The 20,419-nt window shown below is 43.8% G+C and overlaps 1 protein-coding gene across 1 annotated transcript; it reads left to right on the forward strand.

Annotated features, from left to right (window-relative positions):
• Positions 1-1,546: 1,546 nt before the first annotated feature.
• Positions 1,547-20,241, forward strand: ccdc40 (coiled-coil domain 40 molecular ruler complex subunit). Its single transcript, XM_028972853.1, has 19 exons — positions 1,547-1,603; positions 8,091-8,189; positions 8,274-8,367; positions 8,448-8,590; positions 8,686-8,769; positions 9,489-9,708; positions 10,184-10,341; positions 12,018-12,140; positions 12,273-12,394; positions 14,842-15,085; positions 15,431-15,613; positions 16,436-16,681; positions 17,162-17,375; positions 17,973-18,142; positions 18,220-18,311; positions 18,407-18,521; positions 18,869-19,057; positions 19,166-19,324; positions 19,908-20,241. The coding sequence occupies exons 2-19, from the start codon at positions 8,103-8,105 to the stop codon at positions 20,166-20,168; spliced, it is 2,904 nt and encodes a 967-aa protein (XP_028828686.1). The 5' UTR covers positions 1,547-1,603; positions 8,091-8,102; the 3' UTR covers positions 20,169-20,241.
• Positions 20,242-20,419: the final 178 nt, after the last annotated feature.

Below are 20,419 nucleotides of genomic sequence, written 5' to 3' on the forward strand. Positions count from 1 at the left end.
TGGCCCTTTTATTTTTCTGGACAGACTGGCTGCGCATGTGCAGCCCAAGACTAGCACTGACAATGACAATTGTCTTGAATATAAATTCAAATAAGTGTCATTGGAGAATTATTGTCAGAGTTGATTCTGTTCCTGTGCCAGTGCACAAGTGTGCGGTCTTCAGTATGTCGCTCCATCTACTGAAAAGTGAAAGTGAAAGTGAAGTGATTGTCACTTGTGATACACAGCAGCGCAAACAGTGAAATTTGTACTCTGCATTTAACACATCACCCTGAATGAGCAGTGGGCAGCCATGACATTGAAAGGGAAACAATGACTGAGCAGGGAACGACGGCCATCTTGCCTATTTGTAGTAGTCGCGTCATCTCATTTCCGCGATGCTCCTGGTCATGAGGTGACCTTAATAAAGAAAATTATTTTTCTATTTTGTTTAAAGAATTTAAAAATATTTGAAAACAAACGGTATTTATAAGTATTAATTTAAAGGCATTCTTACAGGTACAATGAGTTTACAAAAATTTATCGAAGACAATGCAAGTGCGTTTTACGTACAGTGGAAAAACTTTCTTATATATGTAATGTCCTATCTATGTGAACTGATTACGAAGATGAGGGATATGTGGAAAAGGCCGCTCTGAAATGGTGATGTTATGCATTTAACCGTAGTTCACTGAGGGAGAGAACGAGTTACAACACAAGAAGTATGGGATTGATGAAAAGTATCAAAGAAAAACCCTGATTCTCAAATACAGAACATTACCAAAAAGGACACCAGAAAAGTGCAACAACTCCAGCTGTACTTTAACAAATTAGGAACTCATAAGAAGAATCCAGAATAATGAGGCACTTGATTATAAGGTTGAGCACTTAATATTTAAGCCAAATCGATTTAAGGAAATTAAATGAGGACAAGGAACCCCATAATATTGAATATTAAATAAGTATATATATATATAAAAAAACACATATTATAGATTCCTCATGCTTGACCTGCTTGCATAGTGCAAGCGTACGTTGTTCAACCAGTTATATCCTCTCGAACACTTATTACCATTGTGTCTCTGAGCAAGACACTTTAATACCAAGGGTCTCCAGAGGGACTGAACGTCCCTCTTACTACTATAGACTGTAGGGGCCAATGGGTAATGAGCAAACACGTAATCAAAGGGTTGTGGGTTCATATCCTGAAACATGAGGGTCTTACTGAGGAGCAAGGTACTATCACCTTAAACTACTCAATCAAAAATAGTTCAAATTCGTTGTGTTGGGCTGTGTATCATAATGGAAAATATCACTTTCACTTAACTAAGTTGCTCTGGATAAGAATGTCTGTAAAATGCTGCAAAATGTAAATGTGGCTGACGTTTGTTGGGTCCGTTTGTTGGGTCCGGTTGCTGGGTCCGGTTGCTGGGTGCAAGCCAGATCTGAACATAACAGTTTGGACCTATGAATCGTCGTGAATCGCGATTCGTGATTCAGAATCTGATTCATGAGTTCGCCTGGCTAACGCATGACTCGGAGGCCACGCCTCTGCCCGTGACGTCAGGCCCTCTTCCTTCCCGGATGTGTGGTGTCTCTTAGCAACAGGGTTTGCCATTCTGAGGTAAGACTTTTATTTTTTTTATGTACGTTTTCGTGTTTTTTTTATGTACGTTATCGCGCTTTGTTGCGTTTCGCCGACACGGCGAGGCAGGAGCTTTTTACATCCGTGGGTGAAATGACTTGACAAATTTCTTCCACAGCGCAAATACATCATTAAACTATATTGACTTTACTGACAGACTGGAATAGCTGTGCCTAGATGCTAAATAGAAAATAGATTTAAAAAATAATAAATGTAGAATATTTCCAATTTAAAGTGAGCAGTGGCTTAAAGTGCAGGTAACATGATGATTGAGCAAAAAAGTAAACAGGTGTGATATTGCAACAGTTTTTGCAGTTTATTGCACATGCTGGCATATAGAATGAGGTAGGACAGTTAGAATAAAGTTTTTTTAAACACAGCACTAAATATGAACCAGGGGAAATTTTGATGGGTCTGTCCGGGCATTGGTCACAGCTGCGGGCATGGAATTAGTAAAATGGGGCTTCTTTACTGTGGTACTGCAGTATCACTTCAAAGAAGTTTTATTTTACAAATCCGTTGTTTCTTTACGTTTGACGGTCTTCGCGTGGCGGTCTGTAACGTTCTTTAATGTTCTTTTTTGCCATTCTCAGCACAATAATAAATGGTCTGTCTTCCTGACAGACCCAACTAGAAGCCAAAATTCCAGGGGAAATTTTGATGGGTCTGTCCAGGCATTGGTCACAGCTGCGGGCATGGAATTTGTAAAATGGGGCTTCTTTACTGTGGTACTGCAGTATCACTTCAAAGAAGTTTTATTTTACAAATGCTACCAATGCTAAAATTAGTGATCAATACATTCGAATGGGAAATGACCCTGTTCCAGCGTTAATAGCTCTGCCAGGCCCAGTCCGATCGCTTATAAAAGTAATAGCACACCTCACACAACAAAGTTCTAATTTTTGATATATAGCACGCGGGTGTGCGTGCTTCGGTACGACCCGCATTAATTGCCGAAAAAAGGCTGAAATAAATAATAATAAATAAATATTTTTTTTTCGCGCATTAACACTTTTTTGTTTTCCCAAATTTGTGCATGATCCGTAAGTCAGACAGAGGTAAACCATCGTCGGCCTTGGCGAGATCGACGAGACAACATCAAAATCTTCTTTTTATGTCAAACTGTCTGGACACAAAGTCCAAAAAAGTCCAATTTTGGGCTAGAATAATAAACGCGTTCCGAAAACGCTTTTTGGCTAATTGCGCGTGGACCGTAAATCCGGCCGAGCCGAGCCATATGTCAAACCGTGCGTAACGACAAACCGCACGATTTGATATGAGAGTCGTGTGTGTGCTGTGAAGCGTTTCATCGCAAATTCTTGGAAACCAGATTTTTTCACACTTTTAATGTTTTGGTCACGATTTGTGGCCCTCCTGTAATCCCCAAAGAAGCAACCAATATGTCATGTCGTTTTTTTTGTGCGTCTCACGGCCTTAGCGTGGCAGCCACAAATGCGAGACATGGCCTTTTTGGCCTTCTTCCCTATTTCCCATGTTTTCCTGACCACTGTTGGTGGTAGCAACACATCCAATATGTCAGATTGTGTGTCTCAGCGAGGCCTTCGGCCTCGCCTCGACTACCGTGTCTCTAGCTTTTACGGCTGGTCACAGGGAGCTGAAAACCTCTTCCTCTGCGCAACAGTAAACCGCACTTTTTACGCTTTGAACCCGATTTGTGGACGGGCCGTGCGACCTACCAAAACAAACAATATGTCATAATGTGCGGAGTGGTCAGGCCTTGGACGTAAGACGTGTCCTTTTATTGCCTTTTTCCCAGTTTCCTGGCTTTTTCCGGGTTTTCCAAACCCCCGTTGGTGCCACCGACTCGTCCATATGTCGGATCGTAAGACTCGGCGAGGCCTTTGGCCTCGCCTCGATTTTCGGGTCGCTACCTTCAGCGGTTAGCCTCAGGGAGCCAAAAACGCGTTCCCGGCACGATAGTAAACGGTACTTTTTACACATTTTAACCCGATTTGTGGACGGGCCATACGACCTACCAAAACAAAAAATATGTCATCGTGTGCGGAGTTGTTTCTTTACGTTTGACGGTCTTCGCGTGGCGGTCTTTAACGTCAGACATGTTCTTTTTTGCCATTCATAGCACAATAATAAATGGTCTGTCTTCCTGACAGACCCAATAATGGCAGAGTGTGTGTGTGTTTGGGGGGTGGGGTAGTTCAGGGTAGCAGCATGTTTATGTGTGTGTGTTTGTGCCCGTCCTGAGTGTGTGCTGGGAGTTCAGCAGTTTGATGGCGGTGGGATAGAAGCTGGTCCTGAACCGGGATGTGCTGTAGAGCTTGCCAGACTGCAGCAGGGTGAAGAGTGTGTGTGCAGAGTGTGTCTCGTCCCTGATCATGTTCTTCACTCTGCTTGTCCTCCAGAGCTGGGCTTTAAGTGCCGTCTTTATGGTCTTCCTGATCTCTGAGGTGTAGTATGCGATGATGGACTCTAGTGTGCTCCTGTAGAGGTTGGTGAGCAGGTTTTGGTCAGTGTCTTCAGGTATTGGTGCCCCCGGAGACCCTTCTTGGCGATCGCTGCTGTAATGATGGTTCATGTCAGATCCTGGCTAATGTGTTCACCTGGACACCTCTACCGTCCCTACTCCAATGCTGATGACTCCCCTTCCTAAAATTTCTAGAGTTCAGGACAAAGTTGTTGTCATGACTCCAGCACTCCAGGTTCCTGTCACATTGTTGGAGATGAGAGCAATCACAGTTGTATCACATGCAAACTTAATCGTGATGTAGATTCATGCATGGGTTTGCAGTCGTGTGTGAAGAAGAAGTAGAGGAGGTGGCTGAGCACAAGTGCTTCAGTGCTGAGCGTTATGGACTTATGTGCACAGTATGTGATCTGCTGCTGAGGAAGTCCAAGATTTATTTGCATTGGTGAGTGTCCAGTCCCATCTTGTTTTTAGTTTTACAGAAAGTTTTATTGGGTGGATGGTATATGGAACTATGAAGAGCATCCACACATAGCTTGTTGGTTCACACCAGGTGTGACAGGCCAGTGAGTAGTGCTGTTCTCCAGATCAGTCTTTTGTGTTCTTGTCTTGGTCTCAAATGTATTTGATCTCAGTGCTGTCTTGGTTTATACGCTATCTTGTTTTGGTCAAGAGAAAACAGCGCATCCTCACAGAACCGTATCATTATATATTACGTAATGCGATAAAACTATAACGATATGTATCGCGATAGACACGTGATCAATATCAGTAAAAAATATGTTTGATAAAACGTTCTGAGCAACGTACGCTTGCACTATGCAAGCAGGTCAAGCATGAGGAATCTATAGTATGTGGGTTTTTTTATATATACTTATTTAATATTCAATTTTATGGGGTTCCTCGTCCTCATTTAATTTCCTTAAATCGATTTGGCTTAAATATACAAAAGCTTCAGTGACTGACTTTTCCATCTCCTCACACTGGCGTGAGGTGTTTCGAGTGATGGTTTTCTACTGTGGCTACATGGAGGATTTCGGAAACGGACTGGATTGGCCCTTTATTAAGCATTTTTTACATTTTGAGTTTTCCATGGTACTTGACATTTCTGTCTTAACTGAGGGGATTACGATCAGAGGAAGGTTAAGTTTCAAATAAAAATGTTTAAATGTAATATATTTTTCTCCTGGTCCTTATTTTAAACGAGTCAAAAAAATCAATATTTATTGATATGGACCGATATGAAACACTTGATATCGTGATACAGTTTTCAGCCATATCGCCCAACCCAAATATTATGCTCCTCAATTCAAATGTAACCAGTCAGATGAACCTTTTTTATGTGCGAAGCGCCTGATAACCGGTGCTTTGACGAAATCGCTGGGACAACGTCCCGTCTGGAGAGAAAGGACCATGAAAGTATAACTAATAGTTATCTGCATTTCTGGTTGTAAAAACTTTCATTAGAAGCCATTGATACACCCATTAATACACGCGGCAAAAGGTTTTAACTTGTCACCCTGTGAAGTCTCTGCTTTTTGGCCCCTCAGAATCCAACTTGGCTAATATGAATCTAGCGTCTTCTTTTTTCCTTTAAGGCCATTTTCTCTGCACTTTGTGAACATGTATCTATAACCATGCAACCCGGACCTTGTAATTGTTCCTGGATAGCGGAGCCTGTTGTCTTTCAATGAGTCCGGCTGATTAGGGGGCAGTGGTGGCCTAGCAGTTAAGGAAGTGGCCCCGTAATCAGAAGGTTGCCGGTTCGAATTCCCATCCGCCAAGGTGCCAATGAGGTGCCACTGAGCAAAGCACCGTCCCCACACACTGCTCCCCGGGCGCCTGTCATGGCTGCCCACTGCTCACTCAGGGTGATGGGTTAAATGCAGAGGACAAATTTCACTGTGTGCACCGTGTGCTGTGCTGCTGTGTATCACAAGTGACAATCCCTTCATTTACATTTACATTTACAGCATTTATCAGACGCCCTTATCCAGAGCGACAGTCAGTAGTTACAGGGACAGTCCCCCCTGGAGCAATTTAGGGTTAAGTGTCTTGCTCAGGGACACAATGGTAGTAAGTGGGATTTGAACCTGGGTCTTCTGGTTCATAGGCGAGTGTGTTACCCACTAGGCTACTACCACCCTTCACACTTCACTTCAGCTGAATGCCGTGTCTATGTGCAAGAGCAGAGATAGAGTCCTCTCCAACATGAGTTTTTAGAGATCAAAAGGAATTTAGAGTAAATTATTTTTAAATGTGCTCACTGGATAATATTTTCCTGTTCATGGTATTTCCTCTGACAAATCTGGGAGTTTATATGGTCTTGACAACACCACCATAGGGGTGAGGGCCACTGGACGATAATCATTCAGAAGATAATCATTGTAGCTCTTGGTTTCGGGACAGGAGTAATGGTTGAGGATTTAAGGCAGGTGGGGACTGTTCCAGAGAGATGTTATTCAGGCTGGTGAAGACTGCAGACAGTTGTCCTTTAATCTCAGCTCATCAATATTGCTGATTATAGACTCTCTATTTGTGACGAACAGGCTGGGACGTGGACGTCCTTAAGCCAAATGCCGGCTCTCTATCCTGTTTCTGCTTCCTGTCCCATCTGCGCCGGTGTCGTCTCTTTGTTCCTGATGGTGGAATAAAGCCTTCAAATCCAACATTTAGGATTCCTTCTGAACTGTACACAATACACTGTCTAACTGAGTGGAAACATTGACTTACTTTACCAAATAAAAACTGATTCGGTGGAGCATGCTACCGGCGCTCCTGGTGTCTTTCTGCCAGGCTAAGGTGATGACACTGTACACTGTGGGACGTCTCCATCTCGCCCGTCACTGGGTCATGCAGTCCCAGGCAGTGGGCAGTGGTGGCCTAGTGGTTAAGGAAGCGGCCCCGTAATCAGAAGGTTGCCGGTTCGAATCCCGATCTGCCCACTGCTCACCAATGGTGATGTTTAAAAGCAGAGGACACATTTCGTTGTGTCACCGTGTGCTGTGCTGCAGTGTTTCACAATGACAATCTCTTCCCATTCCATTGATCGTTGTGTGTTGATGAATGATCAGCAGTGTAGTGATTGGTATTGCAACATTAGTTTCAGTACAGGAATAGGTAAGAGCAAAAAGAAGAGTCAGGATGTATCAGTCCCAACAAAGAGCCCCCCGGGAACCCGACCCGGAAGCAGTGCGCCCCCTGTAGGTGGGGGAGTGGCGGCAGCGACACTTGCCCTTGGCCTAATTTTATCCCTGGCTGTCATCATGTTCTCTTTAACATGGATGAACACCTGATCCTGGATCTGTAGATTTATTTCCTTTAGTAGCTCCTTCTCCACTGTATTGTTTTTTAATAAGATTTAAAAATAACAAATTCCTTTTTTTAGTTTTAATTTTACTACTTATGTCAAAAGACTCAGAGACCTCAGATGGATAACGTGCTTCCCCTCCAAATAGGAAGAAGTAAGTGTAAAACTGAAGGTTGCCGGTTTGAAGCCCCGTCCCCCCACACTGCTCCCCGGGCGCCTGTCATGGCTGCCCACTCCTCACTAAGGGTGATGGTTTAAAAGCAGAGGACACATTTCGTTGTGTCACCGTGTATCACGATGACAATCTCTTTCACTTTCACTTCTTTTCACTCAGGCAGTCAGGTCAGGAGTCAGGTCAAATGTGTAAATCTTATATGTTTGCTTGAAAACAGTTACCAGGGGTTATACTTATGTTGTATGTGCAATAGTGTGTATTTACAATATGTAGCATAGATTATCAGGGGGGAGCCAAATATCCTGAATACCAGGATATTTCTCCTAATATTTTGTCAAAGAAGTAAGTGAGATGCCTGGAAATCACTCAGATAATTAATTACATGTTGCTGATGTAGTATTATTAGTACTGAGATTAGTACTGAGTAAACAAATATTCTATTACCCATGGGGAAAATGTCAAAGAGTCTCCATTCATTCACCCGATTTAATGTTTCACAAATTACAATAGTTAGTGAAATAATTTTCACTACTTTTAGACATTGTTTGGAATGGAAGGTGGAGGTAGTGATGGAGGAGGCCCATTACCCAGCGGGGAAGACACAGAAGATTCTGGAGTCACGTCGCGGGCACGCAAGGTACCGTGACCTATTTATTCCAACAATTCCGTCTGTGAGTTCTGTCTGGGATTCGATCATTTTCATAGTGCAGTGTCCCTCCAGGGTTGCTTCGAGGAGCAGTCTGAAGGCATGGCTGCCATTTTCCATTCCCTGTCAGCAGCCAGCGGAATTGAACCAATCGAGCAACACAGTTCAGGTTTTTTTAAATTCTTGTGAAATATGCTTTATGTTTTATACATGTTGTCTGACTTTTCTCCAAAACCTTGTGTCCTTCAGAGCAGGTCATGGGAGAACTGGCTGGACCCCCTCACCCTTCCTTGGATCTCTCTTTACCTCTCTACAGTAGTGAAGGAAACGAAACAGCAATCATACAGGAAGATGAAGAGGAAGAAGAGCTGACTGTTCTGGATCCTGAACATGTCAGTAAAATCTAGCTGTCCAGAACATCCTCAGTTCATTTCCTTTGACATTAAAAGCTAAATATATTAAACTGTGTTCTGCTGTTTCCATGCAGCCCCTGATGAAGAGGTTCCAGTCTGCCTTGAAGACCCAACTCAGCAAACAGCTGGAGACGCTTGACCTGGAGCTTCGAGAAAAAGTGAGGTTTAGAAATGGACTATACGTGGCTGCCTTTATCGCTCAGGTTGACCATTTGATGGTACCGCTAGATGTTGTAAGGGAGAATACAGTAATTCTCTGTTACACTAACAAGTCAACTCGGTCGTTGGTCTTGCAGTCAAGTTGGTACAAATAACTCAACCCTCAATATAAGTGCACAATGTAAGTAAGAAGTCCAGGTATTTGCCGTCAAAAGTACTGAAAGTAAATGTTCAATTATTATTTTTGTAAGAGAGCTCAACTTATTAATTAAATCAACTAATCTTAGGTGAAGAGACACAACAATCTTTTAACAGAATGTTTTTCATTAAAATTTGGTGAAACACAGTGAAAGACGCTTAAGTGACATCAGGGGGGCGGGGCCTGTTTACCTGCTTAACGTGAAGCTTCATCTGCTGCACTAAACACGAGAGTTACTAAATGCTTGCTGCATAGGTTGAGAGAATTTACTAATTTTCCAACATAACCAAATAAGCACTGTGGAGTTTTGTTTTCTAAATGGAGATTTTTTTTCAGATTCCAGCTGACATTGAATGATTTTGGCCATATCCAAGATAGCTGACAACTTGCGTATAAGGACTTTGTTTGTATTTGGTGTTGTGGAATTTGTTGTCTACATCAGAATTTCTTATCTTACTGGTCCTGCTAAGCAATTTGATAGTAAAAATAAGCTTTAGCTCCGCCCCACCTGTGTTTCAGGATGCCATGGAGCGTGCCCTGGTCGCGCAGCTTGAAGAAGTCAGTCTGGAGGTGTACTCTGCCCAGATGCATCTGGCCCAGCTGCAGGCCGGTCTGGAGAGAAAGGAGGAGGCCTACCAACAGGCAGCTGCCCAGCGCCAGCAGGCCCAGGATCAGCTGGAGGTGGTAAGGAAAGAGCACAGCGCCATCTCCAGCTGGATGACAGAAGAGCGCTCGCAAGGTGAGGCTGTGCTGTGTTCTAAATGAGACTGAAACAGTGTTTACATGATGATAAGATCCTCTGAGCAAGTGGTTCTCTAATTGTTTTGTTGGCAGTACGGGGTCATCAAGTAGAACCAGAACAAAATGCTGAACAATTATGAAGATGGTTCTATATTTTGGTTGTAAATTCATTTTCACTGAGGACAGTTTACACGTTAATAATTTATTTATAAAATTAAAAAGCAATTTAGTCATCCAGAAATTCCATCATTCCATTTTTAAGAATAACCTTTTAATATCCTTTAACATTTTCAAAATCTCCCATGATATAAAGGACAGTCGTATTTGTGTGAATCAAACCCTTACACATTCAAAATCTTTTAATTAAATTTGGAATGCACTTATATTTTTATCAGAAATGCCCAATTAAACTTTTGAAAATTATTCAAAACATATTTATATTTTCCTCCAAAATATGTGTTTACGCTTCTCAGTCACCCAGCGGCAGATGGAGGTGGAGAAGTTGGCAAGGCACGTCCTCTACATGCAGGATGCGAGTAAGGACATGCACTCGGACGTCATCGTCACAAAGAACGCCTCGCAGAAGGCGAAGGCTGAGAAGATCCAGGCTGAGGAGCAGATGCGCAATCAGGTGCGGGTCTAAAACGGCTTTATAGTCAGTTTATAGCACCAGTAATTTTGTGAAGTGAAGTGATTGTCACTTGTGATACACAGCAGCACACGGTGCACACAGTGAAATTTGTCCCATCACCCTGAATAAGCAGCCATGACAGGCGCCCGGGGAGCAGTGTGTGGGGACGGTGCTTTGCTCAGTGGCACCTCAGTGGCACCTTGGCAGATTGGGATTCGAACCGTCAACCTTCGGATTACGGGGCCGCTTCCTTAACCGCTAGGCCACCACTGCCCCACTGAAAGAGAAACATGAACAACGTCATGAACCTATCAGTGGCATTGTGCATTATGTCACCCGTGGGTCTGGTTACCCCTGCTTATATAAGCTTCCGAGTGTTTCTAGACCTGCTGTGTTAATTATAATATACATGATATAATTCCAATAGTTAAGTGTCTGTGCCTGTTTCATATTTGTTTAAGTCAAATTCTTAATAATGATGTACCTTACTCCAATTATAAATCGGAAAAAACTGTAAGGATAACATGCTCATGTGAAGAATTGTTATAAATTATAAAATCAACAACAACATTTATTTCTTAAAGTGAAGTGATTGTCACATGTGATACACAGCAGCACAGCACACGATGCACACAGTGAAATTTGTCCTCTGCATTTAACCCATCACCCTGAGTGAGCAGTGGGCAGCCATGACAAACGCCCGGGGAACAGTGTGTGGGGACGGTGCTTTGCTCAGTGACACCTCAGTGGCACCTTGGCGGATCAGGAATCGAACCGGCAACCTTCTGATTACAGGGCCGCTTCCTGAACCGCTTGGCCACCACTGCCCCTATATATAGCCCAAAATCACATACAGTATGTCTCAATGGGCTTTCCAGTCCCAACCTGAGAAGTACATTTTGTAGAATCTTTAAACAGAACACCCGGCTTTGAATATGTTTATAATGAACTCACAAGAGTCCTCCTCTATATGTTTAGAACCTGTTAAATAATTCATTCGGAAACCCTCAATCAGACACCAAGCAAAAATGTTCATTCAATTACATTGCTATATATTTTTTGTTTTATTTTGAGTGATTGGATAGTTGAGTTAGTTGAGAAACAAGGATCACATGACCTGAGGTGACAAAAATCTGAAATGAGGCACATTTTGCCTGCAGTTTCCATTTCATTTCCATAATAATTTTTCATATTTTTTTTGGTTGACTTTGTTCATCTTAAAGGTCATCTTCTGGGTTTGGGTGTACAGTTTGTCCTAGCAAGTAGTTTTCTGCCTGTTTATCTCTGCAAATATACAAAGGGAAGATCTACAGAACATCTACATTTTGTGACATGAGCAAATATGCCCTTTGTGATATAATTCTCCCAGGAAAACCCCACAAGACCTGCACTTGGGATGCTAAGTCGTTCAGCATCACAGTCTAGTCCTTGTCTCCTCATGGAGTGTCTAACCTACTAAGCAACTCATCTTGTGGTCTCTGCCAAGGAGCTAATTAGTCAGTTGTTAAATCTAGTCACATAATTTGGTACCATCATCACAAATCTCTAGTCTTGCACTTTTAGGTATAACCATCAATGCATCAGTTTTCTAATTGAAGAGTCCACTATTTTGGTTGCTCTTTCTGTGTCCTTCTTTCTTGTCCTCTCACCCTACTGCAATACACACACCCACACAGGATCTATATGTGGAGCGTCTGACCAAAGAGCTGGAGAAACTGACGGAGCAGGAAGCCCTGTACGATGTCCAGATTGCTGCCCAGTCAGAGGAGACCAGGGCAATCAGGGAAGTTCTGGAAGAGGTGGGGTCCAAGCAGAGTGCTCCTGCTAATTCTCTTATTTCATATGAAATTAATTGCCATTACTGACATTTCCAGACATGTGTTACTATGTTGTGGTATCTGCTGCTGGAGCCTCTTTCTTTTCTCCTCCAGGCTCAGATGGAGCTAGAGACCCTGGCAGTGGAGAGAAGGCAGCTGATTCAGCAGGGGAACAGCAGCCTGGTTGAGTTGAGGAGAAGAGATGAGGCACACTCAGCAGCCCAGGAGGCTTTACGGTAACCAGCAGCAATACACATATTACACACAACACACTAGTGTTGTAGAAAAGACTGCCTGAACTGAGACCAAGACATTGGCGAGACTGGAGGGTACCAAAACAAAGACCAAGAAAAACAGGGCTAGAATCGACATGACATTAGATCAACATTAGCGGGAAAAAGCGTTGCTGTAAAGTGTCATTCCTCGTTAAAATTCAGATTCATGTTATCTTTTTAATCTGGCACAGTTGTTTGGCATGGTGAGGCAGGTGATCTGAAATGATGACTAGACTTGACGAGGAAGAAGGATGCAAACGTCACGAAAAGGGTTTAATCTGTGATGAACAGGACTGGGGAGACATCCGGTAACAGGTGAACATGTAACAATGACCCGACGGTGAACAGACACGAACGGGGCAGCTTTATATGATCAGACACAGGTGAACACGATCAGCAAACATTACACAGGACGAACATGAAACTATGGTCTGGATCCCGGACCTGGAGTAACTCCTTCCAGACCAGATCATGACACAATTATATTATTCATATTGTCTCTCTTTTAAAATATTTTTTGTTCCAGGTTAGGGAGGGGACAGCCAATTGTTTTTTCCACTGACATGATGACCTTGTGGAGTGCCTTCCTTTCTGATCTTCATATTAAGTTTCATTCAGTCTCATTAAGATGTTCACATTACGTCTACCATGTACAGAGGCCTTGGGTAAGCTATGAATATGGCCATGTAATGTTCCCTTGATTTAAATTGAAGACCATGACATTTGGCACTGACACTCTTAAAGGTCCCGTATTATGAAAATACTCATTTCACTTTGTGAGATTATTTAACAGTAATACGAAGGGTAAGGAAGCAATCGAACGGTTGATTCCTCAACCACCAAGGTGCCACTGAGCAAAGTACCGTCCACACACACTGCTCCGTGGGCACTATTCATGGCTGCACTCTGCTCACCAAGGTTGTTTCTTAAAAGCAGAGGACACATTTCGTTGTGTCACTGTGTGCTTTGTTGTGTGTCACAATGACAATCGTTTCACTTTCATTTTTCACGAGTTCCCCTAGCCTGTCTATGGTCCTGCAGCGGCTAGAAATGGTGATATGGCTGATCTGATCTGAGTACAGCGCTGCTCTGGGTAGGACTTTCACACTGCGCGGCGTGCAAATTGGTTGAACTTTGACCGGCGTGCGGCGTGACGTATTTTCCCACGACCAATAGGAAATGTGTACACGAAGCGGGAATGGAGAAAAGCTGATCTTTCTCTGAGTGTCCAGAGATCTACAACACGGAATTATCATCTTACTGGGAGTTTAGAAAAACACACAGACTTTTTGTGCAGTGCTGCTGCGTTCAGTTTGAAAGCAGTTTTAAATTTTCTCCAATGAGAAGAAGAACGGTCTGTGTTCAGTCCGCTCTCACCTGATGCCACAGACATCTGAACCTGGTTGTAACAGGTTTAACGTTGGTGTGTAGTGCAGGAAACTCTGGTGAAGCATGCAGAGAAAGGAGGCCTGTTGGGCAGAAAGAGAATCTGCTGCTGGGGTTTCCATCACGCTCTCTTCATCAGGACCAGGGCAGATGAGGTAACAAGGTGAACACTGACATTGTCATCATGTGATAATGTAGAAAATGTATGGGATCGCAAAGTCTCTTTAGGAGAGTCTTGTGGTTAACGGTATCAAATGCTGCAGAGAGGTTGAGGAGAATAAGAACGGATGAGAGTTTTGAGTTTTTGATGAAACAGCCAGAAGGACTGTGTCTGTAGAATGACCTGCTCTGAAGCCAGACTGGTTGGGCTCTAGGAGGTTGTTCTGAGACAGAAAACGTGATAGCTGAAATGAGAGAAGAGACACTGGTTTGTAGTTGATGTCTGCAGGATCAGTGGTGGGTTTCTTTGGGATTGGAAGAACCCTGGCTGTTTTAAAGACAGATGGTACATGACCAGATGTAACTGAACCATTTATGACATGAGAAATGAAGGGGATAAGGTCAGGAGAGACTGTTTGGAGTATTGTGGAGGGGATTGGATCCAGTGGACACGTTGGAAGATGGATGGAAGTGCAGGATGAGACAGATGAAGGCGAGACAGAGTGAAGCTTACGTGGAATGAGTGATGGATGGTGGTCAGTCTTGGATCCGATAGGTAGAGTGAGGGAGAAGGAAAGTGGTGGTCCGAGATTTGAAGGGAGTGGAAGAAATGTCGATAGTTGGGGAGGGGCGACTGAAGTCCAGGTCCAGGACTTGGAGTTCGTCTAATGAAAGGTTGAAATCACCAAGGAGAGAAGTGTCTATGGTAAAATTACTGTCACGCCAAGTCATACACACAGTTTCCTTTTCATTTTGAATGCCAGAAGTCATAAATCACAAATTTGGTGACGTACCGTCTACTTTTTAACTCAAATGGTCATCATGTTTTTTTCTGCTAAAATAATAAATTTTTCTGTCTTCAGACTGGCTCGCCAGCACTCGCGCTCCCTGGACACCGAGATGGAGGGTTACAAGAAGTCCATAATGTCCGAGGAGGAGCGCAACGAGCTGCTGACGGTGCGGCTGAACCGAGCCGAACTGGACGTTGCCACCTCCCGCAAACTGATTGCCCAGTCGCTTGGCCAGCAGGAGGCGCTGCAGAGCCAGTATAGTACACACTCACGCATGCTGAAGGAGACGGAGAACATCCTCACGCGCATGACTGTGGTAAACGCACGCACACGCACACAATTATATGCAACATAACAAACATTTCATATTTATGCACCACCTGTGTAAAGAACAAAAAGACGTTTTGCAACCACTGGCCACACAGTGCCGTCAAGTGGGATGTAATAATCAATAATAATTATTAATCAATATATCTAAATGTAGACATTTATTCATTCTTACTTTCATTCTACCCAAATCTGAACACTCTGATATATTACAGTTGGATAGATTTGAGGTATGAATAAGTGGGGTTCATAAAGTGTGTCTATTGTATGCTGTGCTGTACATAAAACACACTGAACCATGCACTGCAAACCCACTTACAATTTTTTAACACAGGAAAGCAGTGTGAAGAAGTCTGAGCTGGCGGGCCTGAAGAAGCAGCTGGAGAAGGAGTCAGCCCTCCACCAGGAGCTGGAGGAGAAGATCGTGGCCACCCTGCAGGAGCAACTTGCCACCGACAACGCGGCCAAAAGCTCCCGCCGACTGATGGACAAGATGGCCGCCCATATGAGAGATAGGGTGAGGTGACACGAGCCGGTTGTAGTGGCCAGTAAAAGTACACATTGTTATGAATAAATGGTGAGTATGCTAAGTTCCTGCATAACAAACAGTACTAAAGATATTACACATCAATTCTACAGGCTGGGGGTCAATTGTCTTATGTAGTCTGGGAGTTGACTGAATAATGGGGTGGGTGTAGTTTTTCCTCTGTGTTGGGGCCCGGAGGACTGCCCTTAGGAAGTGGGGGTGCCTATGGGGGTCAGCTAAATGCACCCCTCTCCTTGCCCCCGCTCCATCATACCAACATACACGTAGGGCCTTGAGATGCAGGTGCACCACTGGGGTGCAGGAGAGGCCTTCCTCTTCTGTCCTCTTTGTGGCCACCTGAGTCACGTGACCTCAGTCATAAGACAGCAGAAGCGCAGAACTGGGTAACGCGTCCAATATTTAACCGGCTACCAGCTGGTAATCAGTAAGCCCGATGCTTGTTTGTCTCCAACCCTTTTCTTTGTCTGTCATCTACGAGCTGACTCGCCCTTGGAGATCAAAACGGTGGTGACACGCCCACCTCGTTGTGCCGCTCCCGCAATTAGGTTTCTTGTCATCTCTAACACCGGATCTTCCTCTCTGTCTCCTCTAATATTTGTGACAAGCTACACTTCATCACAACTTAGACATTCTCCTGGGTGTGGGGTAGACTGGCCCTCCACCTCACATCTCAAGCTGTTCCAGGCGTGGAAGTCAACTCCCCCTTCCTCAACACTCCCTGCTGGTGGATGATGCCCCTGACCAGTCTATACTGGTGTTTTACTTCGTTTCTGTTCTCTCATTGCTGCACAGGAAGCGCAGCTGCTGCAAGTGGAGAACGACATGGCTCAAGTGTCCCTGGAGTGCAGCGAGGTGTCATCGCAGGTGGAGTCTAAGGCTAAACAAATGGCCGAGCTGGAGGAGGAAATCGTCCGCCAGCAGGAGCTGCTTTCCGCCAGCGAGGCTCAGATCAGCAGATGCGTCATTGATATCGAACGCAAGCAGGCCACCATCAACCTGTACAACAAGAAGATCCACCAGATAGTGGCCAAGACTGGGGTGAGGGGGCACAGCATCCCAAGATACATTATAGCTATTATATTTTATACAGAATTCCAAATTATTTAAGTATTTCTGTCCAACAGCAGGTATAAATTTAGCGTAAATGTATAAAAGTAAATAACAGCCAAAACTATATAATACAAAATACAATAAAAAAAATGCTTGACAAATAACAATGTTTAATTTATTGAATACTAAATAAATAACATTTTTGAAATTAATATATTAGACTATGTATATATTAATATATTAGACTTATCTGAAGGAAAAATACTCCATTCTCACTAATGGATGGGTCAGGACCCTGATTTTTCAAGCTCATTTCACTCTCATGGTTAGTTGTAATTCACCTTCTGACCACTAGATGCTGCCAGATGCAACACACTGATTTTAGATGAGTGTGTGTGTGTGTGTGTGTGTGTGTGTGTGTGTGTGTGTGTGTGTGTGTGTGTGTGTGCGTGTGTGTGTGCGACACAGATTGAAGACCTTGGTCCTCTGGAGATCAGGGCCAATTCTCTGACCAAGCAGCTGGAGGATGTGGGGGCAGAGATTAAGGCGCAGCAGTATTCCTGGCTCCAGCTACAAGGGGACCTGATGAGATGGACTCAGGAGAAAGAAGCCCTGAGCTCAGAGGTCCAGAGCCTGCAGACAGAGATCAGCATCAAGCAGCAGAGGATGATGCTCATACAGAGTATGAGACAGATAATGCTGTATTGACGCTGAAACACTGACCAATTGCAATTTTTTTTTTACCAATTCACTTGATTCTGAGATGGACAATACACCGACTGAAATCGGTTTATTTAAGCTTTTAGATCAGTTTTATGAACAAACAAGTGTTGGCAGTTAACAAGTTTGTTTTTGTGATGTCGTCGTTCCATGTGTCTATAAAAAGTCAAGCACAATTTGATTGAAATGATTGGATTCTTCACAAATTTAAGACTTAAACATCAATGCCTGGCATAGTACATGAGTGCCATGTGCAGATCTTTATGTATCATTAACATACCACCAAGTTTGCTCTTTTAATTGGTAATTAACATGTAATTTGCATATTTTGTTGCTTTTTTTATTATGGCAGACAGCAGTTGTGAGATTATTGGAATATTACATATGATCACTCAAAAAAAGGTTTCACAGTAGAGAAAAGTAGTGCTTCTGTATCTTCACTTTTACAATCAGTGCTTGGTTGGGGTTGAATTTTAATTCATTTCACCATATTTCCATTTTTTGAGATGCACTAGAGTCTCTTTGAACAGGTGTGTGTTCTTTGTGTGTCTATGTGTAGATGAGATTACCCAGGAGCAGCAAGAGCAGACATCTCTAGAACGGCAAACAAACGCTCTGAACCTGGACCTGCAGAAGCTGAACTCTCTGTTGAGCCAGAAAAACACACAGCAGCAGACACTGAAGCAGGACAACATCCTGATGGAGAACGAGTTCCTGCATGATCTCAAGGTTCATCAGAACTTAGAGATAATCACCTGTCCTACAGCATTTGCTGCTTCCTTCAAGTGTCTGTTTGTGCTCCGTAGGAGGCCGAGAGAAAGTCGGTTGAGATGCAGATGAAGCTGGAGAAGCTTCAGGAGGAGAAGGACAGACTTCGCAACAGTCTTGTGGAGGCAGAGTGAGTCTGGAACACACTACCATCAGCAAATCAGCAGACTGTGTGTGTTTGCATTCTTGTTTACAGGCCAGTGTGTGTGTGTGTGTGTGTTGCAGGAGGCAGGTCCTGCTGTGGGAGAAGAACATCCAGCTGGTCAAGGAGACCCGTTTGGACTCAAAAGTCGGACAGGAGGAAATCCGTAGCATGAAGGCTGAGCTCCACCACAAGGAGGTCTGGGACATTTACACACACACACACACACACACACACACACACACACACACACACACACACACAAACACATACACAAACAACGTCTGTGGACCACTGTGGACCACAAAACAATCCTAATAAGCATATAGATATTATACAAATCATATACAAAATGGCACAAATGAGGATTTTTTTCCTCCAGTATGATTTTTTTATGAGGAAGAAAACATGGTTGGCAGTGAAGTTAGTGTTTTTCGTGTCTACTGAGTAGCATATTGGTGTGAATTGTTGATGAAGACAGTCAGAGACACCACTTCTTAAAATATTGTAGCGGACATTTATATTAGTAACGTGTGTGTGTGTAGGTGCTCTACGGGCAGCTGATGAAGAAGCAGGAGCGTTTGATGCGTGAGATGGAGGCTGCGGTGACGCGCAGGGACAGCATTGTCACGCAGAGCGAGGCTCTGGCGAGTAGCGAGCGAAAGCAGCGCACACAGGCAGATCTCCATCTAAAACTGTGTGGCCTTCGCCGGAAACTCGCAGAGTCTCAGAAGGTGTGTGTGTGTCTGTGTGTTTCTTTTTTTGTCCACCACATCAGATGAACCCTTATATATAGAGACTACACAGTGTGTGTGTGTGTTTGTGTGCGCGCGCATTTCCAGCAAGTGGATGAGTGTGATAGGAAGGTAGCTGAGCTGAAGGAGTCCCAAATCACACTGAGCAGCGAGCTGAAGGAGAAGAAGCAGCGGCTCTTCGAGCTGAACAGCACCAACACCGCGCTGGCTGAGGGACTCAGGGGTCTGCAGGACACCAAGGACATGGTCAGTGTGCTGCCATGACGGGCACCAGGGATGGACTAACATCTCGAACTTGAACTCTCCTGCTTTAGCACACAATGAACACTGAACACGGCTCTCCTCATAGGCTTTTTCACAGACCCTGTGGTTTATCCATCACATGAATTATACATTTCCACATCACACATAATAAGCAATAATAATATTACGGATATTTAAAACATAACAAACTACAGAATCATCAGATATTTGCCAAATTAGGCAGATTTGATTAGAAATTTGCTTCTAGAAAGTTTTATGTTTTCAAGTGTTCGTTTGTTGAGTGAAGTTCAATTGGTGTTTGGAAGACCACAAAGTCCCAGGTTCAAGCCCCACATACTACCATTGTGTCCCTGAGCAAGACAGTTAACCCTGAGTGTCTTCAGGGGGGGACTGTCCCTGTAACTACTGACTGTAAGTCACTCTGGATAAGGGCATCTGGTAAATGTCATATATGTAAAATTCATTGTAACAAGCAGCCCATTAGATACGTTTCTGAAATCAAACGGTTTAAACGTTGCTTGAAGATCACAAAGTACTACTAATCAGCGTCTCTCTGTCCATGTAGAACCTGATCCGCCTGGTGGCGCTGCAGAAGCGGGCCAAGAAGCTGCAGCAGCCGCGGGAGGGTCGCCACAGCGCTGGGACGAGGGACGGGGACGAGCTGGCATCAGCCGTGCAGCGACTGAGAGAGCAGCTCGACACCACGGCCAGCTTCCTGCAGCGCGTGTGTCAGGACTTCCCCGAACACCAGGAGGCGCTGCGGCGCGTCAACCTCACCGTTGCAGCGCTCCTGCTGGACACGGCCGCCGACAACCAAAAACAATAACTTGTTTAATCATGTATTCAACAAGTTGATTAAATTAATATGTTCTGTTTACTGCTTATGACAAATATGTATACCAGAGAATAAAAAAATTAAAGAAAACTATTTCAGTCAGTTAGTCATTATTTATTTGTATTTAATTGCTTTTTACAATGTTGATACTATTTACAAAACTAAATATGATTTGAATGTCGAACTATGAGAATTTATTGGGGGTGAGTGTGAGGGTGGGGTGTATCGGTGGGGGTTTTCTT

Source organism: Denticeps clupeoides, chromosome 3 (assembly GCF_900700375.1).
Source record: "Denticeps clupeoides chromosome 3, fDenClu1.1, whole genome shotgun sequence".
NCBI lineage: Eukaryota > Metazoa > Chordata > Actinopteri > Clupeiformes > Denticipitidae > Denticeps > Denticeps clupeoides.

Excerpts from the sequence above, each read along its gene's own strand:
- ccdc40 (XM_028972853.1), top strand. The coding sequence starts at position 8,103 with ATGGAAGGTGGAGGTAGTGATGGAGGAGGCCCATTACCCAGCGGGGAA. Across the intron at positions 8,368-8,447 it reads AATCGAGCAACACAGTTCAG|AGCAGGTCATGGGAGAACTG; the intron begins GTTTTTTTAAAT and ends TGTGTCCTTCAG. Across the intron at positions 16,682-17,161 it reads AGATAGTGGCCAAGACTGGG|ATTGAAGACCTTGGTCCTCT; the intron begins GTGAGGGGGCAC and ends TGTGCGACACAG.